Below are 14452 nucleotides of genomic sequence, written 5' to 3'. Positions count from 1 at the left end.
GCTAGCAATAAATGTAGAAGGAATAAGCTTGGCGGTAGGGTACAATAGGGTGGAGAAGGACTATTTGCGATACATATACGCGGCTACCAAATATGAAATGGTCGTATTTGAGAACCGTGCCCGCTACCAAACACCTTGAAACGCAAAAAGCAAGCTTCAACTCATTTAATGGAATCAGGCGTTACCTCGCGGAAGTCCATCCTAAGTAAGAAAAGGACAAATATTTAGCCACTTCCGCACATGCAGTGGTAGTCGTGCAATGAAATGCACCGCCCGTCAGCCCGCTGATAAATACGTAACGTATAAACGCGCCTGTTCAGTCTACAGTCTCACAGAGACTCTGTGTTTCGCACTAATCGACGTAACATAACTCCTGAAGATGCCCCGTGGAGGGGTGAAACACGTGTTGAGTGATTTGGCGGTGGCAGTTGTGTAATTCGCATTGTTTGCCGCATACGCATTTATCAGCGGGCTGGCGGGCGGTGCATTTTATTGCACGACTACCACTGCATGTGCGGAAGTGGCTAAATATTGGTCCTTTTCATACTTAAGCTTCAACTCATTTTCACTTGCCGGGCCCCTCAGAGGCGGGGCCCAGGGTAAGTCGCTCAAAGCGGTTCAATGATTTAAGTTAAGAAATACTTTAAAAGTCTTAAAAAATACTAACATGTATAAATGCGAGCTAATAAATCTGAGATTAAAAAAAATATATATAAACAAGACGCACGCTAATATCTGTAGAATTTAAAAAAAAATATACAAATTTATGAACTAATTAATGTCATTATAAATTTTAAATAAAGAACGTTTTGAATAGTTGTTTATTTAAATGACTGCTCATACATAAACATATTCAAACGATATCAAAATTACTCACATTAATGTCAGTTTAAAATAAATTATGGATTTTTTATTTGTAATAGAAGTGAACTGGCCGCGTGTAGGGGATTCCCCAATTATAAGCTGTAGTCTCTTCGACGCCCACTGCAAGGCATGGTCCTCCCACAAAGATATCTATGGGCATATACCTTAATCCTGTGGGGATTGGCAGGTGATTTGGCAATCGCAGTGTGGTATTAAGGTACGCAGAGGAAGCTACTGTCCATCAACTTGCTTGTCACGGGAATCGAAACTGCAATGTATGATCGCAAGTCTCTGTCCTTCACCGCTGAGCTATCAGTTCACAATGTAACTGACTTCAAATATATATAGTTTTACTATGTTAATACTTGCCTTATAACAGGGCCAACAGGGCGATTTGTCCTTTAGCGTGCAAACGACATCGCGATGTACAGCTAGCGCCATCTAGAAAGGAATAGAGGAACAATATATATTGTGTTGAAACAAATTGTAAAACTAAGCAAATATATCCTCGTCCCACTTAATAAATAGATAAGTCCGAATATGCAACTTTTCAGGAGAGACGAGAAACTAAGTATTGACTATATCTCAAAGGTTGATGCACTATAATGATAACAACATAAGTGTTTAATCTTAGCATGTCAAAAAATAGTAGTTTTTTATTATATAATCTATTTATAACTGTCTGTATTTTACCTTGTTTATTTAGAGAAAAAAAAGTTAACTATGCCTATATCCGTAATTTTAGCTAGAAAATTATGGAAAAAGTCAAGGTGTATTGGACCTCGCAGATGATAAATATTTAAAAACTCTTTTAAAATGATGACGGCGATTGTCATTTTCTTCGGTAAGAACGGTGATATATCAATTTTAAATTTAACAACGACGAAAGTAATTATCCAAAATAATATAAATTTGAGCCTTACTACATCGACTTTATTCTTAACAGTTAAACATAAGTATATAAAAATAATTATTGTGATAATTTACAAATTATAATGTAATTTACAATAATATCGATTTTAATTTTGGACATTTTTAATTTTTTTTCTCGAAAACTGACAATGTAGTAGTATTGAAACCGCTGCACCACATCTTATGTCTCACGGCGGCGTTCATGCACTTTCCTCCCCGGCCCCCTCTCGTCGCCTCCGTACATCGCGGGACAAAGGTTTCGGTACCACTATAGTCTTTAAAATGTGAGATTAAGATCTGATCTATCATCGAATAAGCACCAATACCCACCACACCGGCTGCCGCGTCAAGCGAGGGTCAGAAATGACCCGTGTCGCCCCGGACTGCCGAACTGTCCTCGCTTTCCAAAGTTACACAACACACAACACTATATACACGGTATAGTCCTTCTTCGTGCAAACTTCGTTACGATGACACAGCGGAAATTTTTAACCTTGCTGATCTCCTGTTTCTGCGGGCTCAATACAGATGAAGCTACATAAATATGATTAACAGCAAAAACTTATAATAGACAATGTATAGTGTCTACTAATATTATGATTGCAGCTGGTGCCCGAGTCGACGCCGCAACCTGAACCGCCCAAGCAGGAGCTCAGCCAGGGCAAGTGCTTCCACATGCCGCGCTCACGCTGCCCCCAGGAGGGCGTCAAGTGCACGCGCGTGGACGCAGTCTCCGTCTTCTGCTGCGACGTGGACAGCTTCCGTCTCAAGGAAGCGCTACAGATTGTCAGTGAGTAACGACTTTACCTCCTAGTTCAGGGGTCGGCAACCTTTTTAGTAGAAAGAGCCAAAAAATATTTTCTTGCCAACAATAAATAGTACTTCTGTCACACTGACGACAGTGACAACGCGTGTCATGGGGGAGAGGAGCGGTGGAAAGCGATTGCAATGAGCTGAGAGATAGAAATAATGCCCGATCCTCTTTAGTCGATACAGAAAATTTTTGACTGTTTTTTATATACGTTCGTAACGCGTAACCTACTGACGTGAACTAACAAGAAGCTCAGAGGTTTGTCATTTCTTTTGATTGCGTTAACCAAAAAATAATCAATTTTCTTTAAAACGATCTTAAATTTAAAATAACGACTTTTTAATTTTTGTATACATATATTTATGTATAGATTTTTATATATGTGTATGTGTGTGTGTCTGTGCGAGTGCATGTGTGTCTGGTGCATGCGTGCGTGCTTTATATAGTTGATCAATAAAAAAATATGGCATATATACACATATATATGCCATAATTTTATTTATTAACTTTCATCTATGTAGGATTTTGATCCTTTTGTAAGTCCACACAATCGAAATCTTTGCTAAACACGAAAACTTGTGATAACCGCTCGTAGTTTAAGTCGCATTATGTTACTACTTTTTAAGATTCCTCAATAAGTAAAAATAAAAAAATAGAATAATCTTGAACATAGCCTGAAATAGGGTAAAATGCTTTTGGACAGAGCCTGTGCTTAACACATTTCTTGAATAGACTAAGAGACAAATTCAATGTAGCCTATGACGTCACTCATAAGGTAAACAGATGACCTTGTTACGGTCAACAGAAGACGCTGAATGTTCACCTGGTCCGCCGCGTGACGGCAATGAGCACCAATGGACATAATCCGGCAGAAATGATGACCAAAACATACGTCTTCTTCTTCTTTTTAGTTGTTTGATGCTCTCTATAAGGCGCAGGACTTCCTCAAAGATCGTCACAATGACCGATCCTGTGCTGTCCGTATCCAGCTACTTTGACCTGGACTATGTCGTTGGTCTACCTGATGGGGTAGTCGCTTGATAACCTTTCGGCCCCAATGCCCATCGGTTGCTCGAGTGATGTGTCTTATCTTGGTTCTTCTACGTATCTCCTCATTTGTTATTCGACCTCTTATCGAAACTCTGAACAAATCCCTCTCCTTTACTCTCTAAGTGACCTGGAGATTTCTTGAGGCCATAATTATGCGTCTACCATACAATAATCAATTTTCAACATTTACAATTATACAACATGGTCACGCTGACATGTGGATAGTTATACCATAAGTGTATGCGTAAAATTTTGAACCGTTCCTCGCGATAAGGTATGCCGGCGGTGTTTGCATTGTGTTGTTGTTGCTACCTATTGCGCTCAAGGTCAAGACGCGGACGGTCGGACGCCCGGATGCACTGGTTATGTTTATTGGTAGGCTTACCATACGTCCCGGTTTATCCGGGATAGTCCCGGTTTGAGATCCCTGTCCCGGCGTCCCGGCCGGTTTGCATTAGCGTCCCGGTCAAACTTGAACAGCACCGATACCCCAACCAATCGTTCCCCCGTGCCATCCGCGCCAAAAATCTAATGAATAGTGCTAATAGCTCCGAGAAATGGGTCCAGCTATTCACCCGTTTTCACAAACAGCATATTGAGGTGCCAAATTTAAAAAAAATTGTGGAGTTTGCTGTGTCTACCGGGTACTTCAGCGCCAGTGGAAAGAATTTTTTCACAAATAAAAAAAATGTGGTCTGACGATCGGGGGAGGATGGAAGAATGCGTTGTGGAAGCCTTGCTTACGTGCAAACTCAACTTGAACATGTCATGCAGTGAATTTTATGATAAAATTAAGCACGACAAAACGATTCCGAAGAAAGTGCACTCTAGTGAAAAATATAAAGCAAGCGTGGGTGAATATAAAACTGGGCAAATTTTTAGTGTTGTTTGTATTCATTGTACTTTGTCTCTTTTTCTTTTTAATAAAAAATATATTCTCATTTATTAATATGTTTTCAATTCATAATAACTTTGATTGCATTTCAAATATGAAAAACACAAATTAAGCGAAAAGCAAAATGAAAATTGGCCTCTTTCTCTTCTGCGTCCCGGTTTGGCACTTTGTAATTATGGTAAGCCTATTTATAGGTGAACATAGGCTATACTGGAAAAGTCGACAAATTACAAAAGAGGTTTTAGTATTTTTTTCATGATATTATCCACTATAGATCGCATACTTATGATCAAAAAGTAAGGTGAAATAGTCAGTTAAAACTTACAGGAATTAAATTTTTTTCTGCATTGATAGGACTGTCTATAACATTTGGCAAGTTTCTATTTGTCAATACATGGAATATCATTTGGCACAGCTCAAATCATTTTGAAAGATGTTTTGTGTCAAACCACTAATTTAAAAAAAAACTTTAAAAATCTCTACTTATATAGTTCCGCAACCACCATATTCACTCTGTGTTTGGCACTAATCGGTGTAACATAACTCCTGAAGATGCCCCGTGGAGGGGTGAAACACGTGTTGAGTGATTTAACGGTGGCAGTTATGTAATACGCATTGTTTGCCGCATGCGCATTTATCAGCGGGCTGGCGGGCGGTGCACTTTGTTGCACGACTACCATTGCATGTACGGTAGTGGCTAAATATTGGCCCTTTTCTTATTTCTATATTAAATAAATGATGTTCCTCATTGACCATCGTTTATATGTTACCAGTGACCCAGAACACGACGAACCTGCATGTGCTGAACGCGAGCATCGAGGAGTTGGATGTGTCGCAGGCGGTGTTCCGGCGCCTCGTTTCTATGGCCTTCACCGACGGCAACATTGGGAAGATAGTAGGTGAGATATCCAATTATAATGATAAATTGTAATGGTATCTGAAGTGAAGAAATCAACAAACTATTATGTAGTGATGGCGAAGTGGCACTGAAAGGTTCTTAACTTGAGATCACCGGTAGATGCGGCGTGGTGAGAGGACTGATGATATAGTCAAGGTTGCAGGAAGTAGCTTGATGCTGGCAGCGCAAGACCCGTCATTATGATGATCTTTGAAGGAGACCTATGTCTTGTTGTAGTGAGTTTCGGCTGACATGGTGATAATGATGATGGCTGTCATTCCTAAATGTCCATGGAACTTCAGGTAAAGCAAGGAAAGAACAGTTTATTAATCCTGAAATCTTCTCGGCACCTTTATAACTTCAATTGACAGAATGTATAAATATTAGTGAAATATACCTATACGCTTTTTTCCGATCAATTCTGAGTTCCGGTATAGAAGTGTGATATATTTTTTATCGCCTTGTTAAAATGTACAGCATTCCATTACATTTGTTTCAAGATCCAAGTTATCATCATTACAACGGGAGGACATTGCTGGAAATAGGGCTCCAATTTCCAATAGGACTGGTTTGAAGCACTTTGCACCCAGCGTCTTCCGAGGATATTAACGGGATCTGTCTTGCTTGCCGATCCATGATTTCCAAGATGTTAAGGCTCTAGCGGCCATTTCGTCCACTACTTCAACAAGCTAGAACTACAACAAATCTGATACGACTTACCCCAATAACGTTTTACAAAAGGAAGTTGACATTTTATTTCCTTGTCATCTTCCTCGTCGCTAATAGTGCCCGCTCTGGTCAATCACAGAGTAGAAGCTAAAGGGTTGCTTCCACTCTACCATGGAAGCCAAGAAAACTCTAAAGAGGCTTATCAGAGGTCTGACATGAAAATGTACAAAAAATGAAGTGAAACCGTAATGTAGGTTATAAGTATATTCTACTTATAATATTTGTGTTTTACTCCAAACACGCTAAAGCCGAGGACGTTCTTCTGGAGGAGAAGAGAAGTAACTTCAGCAGTAAGTAACTTCGGTATTGTATTGAATGTGCTCGTTGATCTATAGGTGTCAGATATATTTCTATAAATATAAGTTTAATTTGCTTAGGTCTTTTTGTGTATGGAAGGAGGGGATATCTTCGTACTTATTCCTGCAAGAAAGTAAACCTATATGATATTTCTTCTGTTTTGTACGCAGCTAAACTCCACCTAAACTTAGGAAAAGTAATTGTCCCCCTCTGAAGATCTTATACGCACTTTATAGACCTCGTCTTCCAAACAAAACCCACGCGAAGACCTCCAAGTGAAGGTTTTTCTCAACTCCATCACCAATAGCCTTAAGAGATTAAGAGAGTAAGTCCTTAAAAGTATGTAAAAGCTCACGACAAAGTTGAAATTAGTCTGTGGATGATTTAAGTGACTTTATCAAGCATCACGTTATGCTAAAGGTGACGCTATGGAAAGACCTGATGCCTAGGGTACAGTGAATGTTTATGGATCCAAAGGTCTGGTTAAAGGTCAAATGGTTTTCTTCTTTGTTGATAGAGATAAAATTAAATCCAGAAACGTAACGTTAGCTTAACCTATATTTGGCTTTATGTGTCTCTCGAGTATTTGGAATCTATAATGGGTAGATCGTGGTCAATTCCGATCAGCTTGGCCGAAATAAACTTATTCCATGACACTTGAACTGATCTGGTAAAGACCTTCACGGAGTTATTCCTGAATCTGCGGGTGCGAAGTAAGTCTGAGAAACTTACCCAATAAAGTAGGACTGTATTACAAATTTCATAATCATGACTGCTCAGCCAAGAACATATGATTGATAAGATCACCGAGGTTTATCTAATATATAAAATTCTCGTGTCACGGTGTTCGAACTTGAACTCCTCCGAAACGGTTTGACCGATTTTTACCAAATTTTACATGCATATTCAGTATGTCTGAGAATCGGCTACTATCTATTTTCCATACCCCAAAGTGATAAGGGTGGTCCACCCCTAAATTTTATTTTTAATTTTTTTAGACAATTTTTTTGGTTTTTATTTTATTATGATACAGCATACAAAAATACATACAAACCTAAATTTTCACCCCTCTACGATCAACCCTTATCTTACATTGGTTAATTAAAAACTTTAATTTTTTTTTGCAAAACAACGTTTGCGGGATCAGCTAGTAATGTTATAAAAATATCTTGGTTTTGATGGGTGTCTGCTATTCCAGGTCAGTTCCCGAAGTACTCGCCGATCGCATGCCTGAACATCTCCAACAATAACCTGACCACCGCGAAGCTGCAGCCGTCCATACAGCGACCGTTTGCTTACCTGTTCAACCTGACCATACTAGACGCGTCCGCCAACAACCTCACAGAGTTCCCGCTCAGTCTCGTTCAGAGCAATCGCAAGATCTCTATCGACTTGTCTGGTAAACTTTGATACTTTTACTCATGAAATTGTATTAACAACATGTAATGCTGGAACTTTGTTCACAGCACCTGCTGCTGTACCTATGTTCACAAAATGCTCACTGCAGAAATTATGTTCACAATACTTTTACTGCTGAAAGTGTGTTCACGACACTTATTATTGAAATTTTGTTTCAAACACTTACTACTGGAATTGTGTTCACAACACTTACTGTTGGAATTATATTCACAATATTTTTATTGTTGGAATTGTGTTCACAACACTTACTGTTGGAATTGTGTTCACAACACTTTTATTGCTGGAATTGTGTTCACAACACATTTATTGTTGGAATTGTGTTCACAGCACTTTTATTGTTAGAATTGTGTTCAAAACACTTCTATTGTTGGAATTGTGTTCACAACACTTTTATTGTTGGAATTGTTTTCACAACACTTACTGCTGAAACTGATTTCCGAAATTCTATTATTATATAAAACTTGTGAAATATTATGTTATTGCAATGGTAGGAACAGCTTGATCCACTGCCTTAGTAATTGCCTCAATTGCTTAGTAAAAGATTAAGGCCACCACCAGATTCTATTTATGATCAGGAACACGCTCCTGCAGAAGATCACCAGTTCGCTGGGCACCACCTTACAGTCTGAAACAAACAACTTTTAAAAAGTAAAAGCATATTTGTCTCAAAAGTATTACAACATAAAGGATATTAATAATAAAAAAATATACGCCATATAGGCTTTTCTTCCGATAATGTGAACTAACTTTTACCTGGAGAATTACATGTGAGCGAAAAAAAAATTGTTTAAAATATGACAACCTGTATTTTTATTGCATTTTAAAAGTTATATATATGACAGCGAGATACAAAAATAAAGCCATATATATATGGTAAGAAAAGGACCAATATTTAGCCACCCCCGCACATGCAGTGGAAGTCGTGCAATGAAATGCACAGAGTTTGGCGCTAATCGGTGTAACGTAGCTCCTAAAGATGCCCCGTGGAGGGGTGAAACACGTGTTGAGTAATTTGGCGGTGGCGGTTGTGTGATTCGCATTGTTTGCCGCATACGCAATACGACTACCACTGCATGTGCGGAAGTGGCTAAATATTGGTCTTTTTCTTACTTAGGATGGACTTCCGCGAGGTAACGCCTGATTCCATTAAATATATATATATAGATGGATGTGTTACGAAGGCGTATGTTTGTGTTCAGGCAACAACTACCTTCCGTGCAAGCACTTCCAGAAGGCTATGGAGACGAATAACAGTTCCCTGGTCACGTTTGTAAACTACAAGCGGACGTTCTGCGCGCTCGACCTGCGATTCAACTGGTTCGAGGAAGTCCAGATCGTCAAGATCGATCACCTGCGCGTTCAGAAAGAGGTGAGATACCTTCTAGATTCTAATAGTGCTGCATAAAAACTCCTATGGGTTTATTTTGAGCATTTCTCTGGTCAGGGTACGTTTGTAACCTTCGACGCTTTAAGGTTATTCGGAGAGATACAGGGTTTTTAAGGAAGTAGAAGCCTTGGTACTGTTAGGGAATGTTTCTTGTAGTGTATTTGTATGAACGCAGCATAGACAAGTAAGAGGGTTAAGACTGACGCTCTATGGCAACGCGCGCTCTCGAATATGTCGACTTAGAGATAGTGGCACTGGAACTGAATACAATTTGTTTTCCTCTAAGAAGTGTTTAATTAACATTACACTTTATATAAGATTTTATCGAAATGTATTCGTGGCGTTCCTTTTAAGACAAACCAGTTCTTGGCCATGTGCAGTCAGAGATTTTCTTCAGTCCTGAGTGTCAAAGTTCAGTGAAAATATTTTTCTCTGACGAAGAGGAGGAGATTGTTGAAGAGTGGCATGACCCGTGGGGGAGTGCAATGTCAAAGATTGTACAATTTACACAGTCCTTTGGGGTTTTGTAAGGGACAATTTACACATAGGATAGTAAAGGAAATAAATTAAAAGAAATCTGTAATTCCGTAAAATAGTAAATATTATTGTTCTCATGTTACACGTGGCGTGTAATAATAATGAGCATAATAAAAGATGTTTGTCTAACGCGGGAGCAGCTGAACGCGAGCTGCCGCAACATAAAGCCGGCGAACATCAATTGCACGTGCGTGCCCGAGCGCCTGGAGCTGCTGGGCAAGGGCGTCACCAACCTGGTGGCTGTGGACTGCTCGGGCGGCCACCTCACGCAGCTGCCCACCAACCTTCCGCCCAACACGGTCAAGCTTAACGTCTCCTATAACAACGTGAGTCACACCTCACACTTGTAACATTTCTTTCCTCAGTTTTATTTACAATTACTGTCAATCTTTCATTATCTTTAACTGGTCACTGTGAAATTAACTTTCTAATTAGGAATGTATTTGTTATTATTTTCCCAATATACGATTTAGTATCTTATGTAATAAAAAAAATCTAATACCTCGGCAGTTTCAGAATTCGGTATCAATAATAAAACGAGGTTTAAACTTAGGGCTTTCCATATCCTACCTCACCTCGGTTGAAAAGCTGTAAGGCTATAAAGTCCTAATAAGGCAACAGTGTTAATCCTATCCTGTCTTGTCTCTGCAGGGTGGTTTCCGCAACCAAGCGCCACTGCGATCATTTTTCGTTTTCCTATGGAGTATTCGAAATTTTATCTGGTTCATTCTGGATCATCACACCACCGCTCTATGTGACCAGATTTACAACCAGACAGTTATAAGGCGTCAGACTCCACTTCTTATATATCATTCTTCTGTGTTGCCAGAAAATTATACTCAACTTCTTTCTTGTTTTCGTTTAGCGTGAATTTCAGTTCAGCTTGCTATCTAAAATTAAGTTCAGGTACAATAAACATCAGCAAGAACTAAAGAATTGTCTGGAACAGCTTTGGTATTGTATATAACCTTAATGGCAGTTTTTTTGTCTTTGTGGTCCTGCTGGATGCGCGAGGCTTGAGTCGAGGTGTCGTTGCAGATAACGTCGCTGCAGGCGGTGAGCGACGACCCATCATACGAGCACCTGCGGCAGCTGATCGTGGACCACAACGACGTGGAGAGCATCGTGGAACTTGAAGGCACCAAGTTCATTGACAACTTCATGTACTTCTCTATCAGCCACAACAAACTTAAGACTGTAAGTTATTTTATGTTCTAGAATGCTCTTGGGCTACTATGACATATATGTTAAAAAGTCCTTTATAGGATGTACGATTTTACAATATACTTCCGTGTAATGTATTAATAAAAAATAAATGTAATGCAATAATTTTATAAAGTTTATCAAACAAAATTAAATAATGAAATATAAGAAAGATTAAAATGTAAAGTGAAATTGTTATTTTAAACTTTCGGGCATCAGGAAGGCTGGTAATAAGGTCAAGACGTGGATGAACTGGTAATGTCTATAGGCTTACATAGGCTATGCTTGAAAAATAGGCAAATAAGAAAAGAGGTATTTTTTATGACCGATCGTATACCTGTGATCAAACAGTAAGGTTAGGTTAGGTTAGGAAGGTACGTAATTTTTTCTCAAGGTTGGTAGGATTGTCTATAACATTTGCTAAGCGTCTTTTCGTCAAAATTTAAAATCTCATTTGTCTCATTCCAGACCATTTTGAAGGATGTTTTTTATCTCAAACGCGTTAACCCTTTCCACTCCAAGGCTGTTATGTAGCATCGATAAAATTTAAATGAAATATAGTATCTTGCGATTCTAGAACATGTTTCATTCATTCGTGATTCAAACATTTTAGTAACCAAAATCTTTCCTGTTTGAAAATTTTCCGCAAAAAGAAGTATTACACCATGTGGAGTATCACTCGACAGTGGAGCTTGTTGAACAAAATCAGTTTCGAGCGACACTCGACATTGGAATGGAAAGGGTTAAGACTCGATTGGTCGATGTCATACTGCATTGTGTCTTTGCGACTCGATCGAAAAACTTGACCCATACAATTCCGTAACTTCCTTCTGGCTATTTAGAAAACTCAAAAGACCACCGCTGTTTTGACACGATTAAGGAGATAAAATCCGAATCGAAGATCTTAAAGGCTGTACAGGAAAAACACTATTCCGATTGTATCGTGAACTGGAAAAAGCGTGAAAAATGCGTTTTATCAGATGGGTAATCCCCGTCTGGAAGTAAAATCACACTATTATGTATACAGAAGGTTTAAAATTGTTCAATTTCACCATTTATGTTTCTATGCTTCGTCAGATCCACACGTACGTGCTGTCGAACAAGTTCGACATGACCGGCATCTACACCACCTTCTCCATCGGCGGCAACTACATCCACTGCGACTGCAACACGGAGAAGGTCCTGAAGGTATGTGCCCGATCACCCTGAACAGGCCTTTGGAGGAAGCTAGTTTAGTAATATGCGTAATTGATAGAGAAGAAAAAAGAAGTAAACAATCTAAACATAAGAAGCGTGGCTAACAAACCCAAAGCCTAAAAAAACTAACGATGTTGGGATATAGCGGGTGGCTGTCGGTATATATATATATATATATATATATTACGTTGGTCTCAAAGAACCTGAACCTCAAGTACCCAGCATTTATATTAAGTGTAAACGCAACATATATAATTTCTATACTTATAAATTAATTAATGAGAGATATATTAAATATATATTCTTCTTCTGCACCGTATTTTTCATCAAGTTTCTATCATTCTTTCTTTCTCCATGTTTTTACACTATTAAAAGTCTGTTGATGTAGCGTGGTGATTGTTGTCTACAGCCATGGCTTCTGGAGAACTTCCGCAACATCCCGGACTATCGGGCGCTGCAGTGCCTGCACGGCGGACCCGTGGCGGAGCTCCCCGAGGCAGCCGCGTGCCACTCGCCTCGCGACTGGACTGACTACATATACTACATCATCGGCCTGGAGGTGCTGGTGCTGGTGCTTCTTGTCAGCAAGGTCTCCTACGACTACTGGGTGTTCAAGAGCGCTGGTTACCTGCCCTGGCCGGCCAATAAGATGCCAAGGTTGCCATGCGACTGGCTCTGCGAGTGACCACAGCTATATCAAACGGTAGCATTCAACATTTCTTATATCGGCTTTAACTTTAAGCATGCTGAAGACATGGACAATTACATATCCAGGGTCGTTACCAAGGTTTGGAGCGAAAAACAAAACTTGGCGTTAGAAAAAATTTGGCTTCACATTGATTTATAGGTCAAGCTATACATATATTTATAAATATGCTAATGTTCTTATAGCTATAAAGTTCTCTTAAAAAAAGTTCTGGCAGAAATCAATATTAAACATATATATGTTGGTATTTAAAATATATTAAATACTTATATATTTAACATATCAATAATTTTATATTGTTATAAAAATGGATTTATGATTTTCAACTAAAACATATATGAAACTATAAAGTAATATATTTAATAATTAAACTAAATATATCAAATCCAATAATATTAAATGTCAATCAAATTTATATTTACAAATTGTGTATTTTTGTAAAGAAATTTTTAATATATCTTATTATTTTTATTATAATCAACTTGGAAAAAGTAAAATTTAAATCAGATATTAAGAATTATACTGATTATATTACAAGACATATCAAAGTGAATATTGTTTTTTACATGGAAACTATAGAAAAATGTTATGTATTTCAAAAACATATTTTTATATATTATAATTAAAGAAATATGTGGAATGATTTAAGTAGCTGCACCATACATACACTCAAACTTGTTTTTATATGGTGAATAAGTACCAAAAAAAAATGTCTCATATTTAAAAACACGTGTCAATTACACAGATTAGATATGAATAAAAACCGATAAAATGGCATATGCATATTCCGATTAAATGTAATAATTTTGTTTATTAATTTTTTCTTCAATTTGATTGAAATTTACAAGTAATGCATAAAAAATTGTACAAATTAAAACTGCACAAAGACAAGTTTGAATATATAGTAATAACATAATAAATGCACATGCTTTCTATTCTGAAGTATATTTCGGAATTCATATAAAATATAATTACAGTTAATTCGCGTTAAGAATTGTAAAGTCATGTCACAGTGACCAGTTGAAGCTGTACTTTCAAATGAAGCAGTTGTTTCCAATGATTTAATTGATTAGGTAGATATATTTTTATATCGCCTATAGGCCAAGCATTATACCTCTGTGTCGTCTGATGTTAAACGATGACCAGACATGAAAAACCTTCATTTTATACGAACAACTAGCGCTATCTGTCGTCGCTGGCTGAAACTACAGTTTAGACACAGGCACATGCCCGGCGATAAATATGGCACATCGACCTTTAAAAACAGACCCCACATGATCTATGTGACGTTTTGTCAGTCGTATTTCGTGCGACAGAGATAACGCTATACGAAGCCGAAGTTAGTCGATTGTCGCTTTCCAAAAGTCGATGTGCAATATTTATCGCCGGATACTATATATATATATATATATATATATATATATGTCGCGTCGTTGTCGACTATTCTTTATTTAATATCGATTCTCCCGTGCGGCGCCCCTTTTATTTGTTTATAAACAACTAGCGCCATCTGTCGACGCTGGCTGAAACTAGTTTAGACACGCACA

The 14452-nt window shown here is 38.2% G+C and overlaps 1 protein-coding gene across 2 annotated transcripts in view; it reads left to right on the top strand.

The window, feature by feature from the left end:
• Positions 1-13209, top strand: part of hfw (leucine-rich repeat domain-containing protein hfw) — a 67754-nt gene extending 54545 nt beyond the window's left edge. For both annotated transcript variants that reach the window (XM_068777024.1, XM_068777023.1), the window contains 8 exons: positions 2383-2566; positions 5306-5431; positions 7655-7855; positions 9075-9244; positions 9940-10125; positions 10838-10996; positions 12080-12190; positions 12609-13209. In XM_068777024.1, the coding sequence (XP_068633125.1) occupies positions 2383-2566; positions 5306-5431; positions 7655-7855; positions 9075-9244; positions 9940-10125; positions 10838-10996; positions 12080-12190; positions 12609-12884 (1413 nt within the window). In that variant the 3' untranslated portion in view covers positions 12885-13209. The remainder of the gene's footprint in view (positions 1-2382; positions 2567-5305; positions 5432-7654; positions 7856-9074; positions 9245-9939; positions 10126-10837; positions 10997-12079; positions 12191-12608) is intronic.
• Positions 13210-14452: the final 1243 nt, after the last annotated feature.

The sequence above is a fragment of the Battus philenor genome, unplaced genomic scaffold (assembly GCF_028537555.1).
Source record: "Battus philenor isolate CCGP_79_NKW_IND1 unplaced genomic scaffold, ilBatPhil1.0.hap1 SCAF_13, whole genome shotgun sequence".
Taxonomy (NCBI): domain Eukaryota; kingdom Metazoa; phylum Arthropoda; class Insecta; order Lepidoptera; family Papilionidae; genus Battus; species Battus philenor.
Note: the sequence above shows the minus strand (reverse complement) of the source record. Positions and strands in the feature narration are given on the sequence as shown.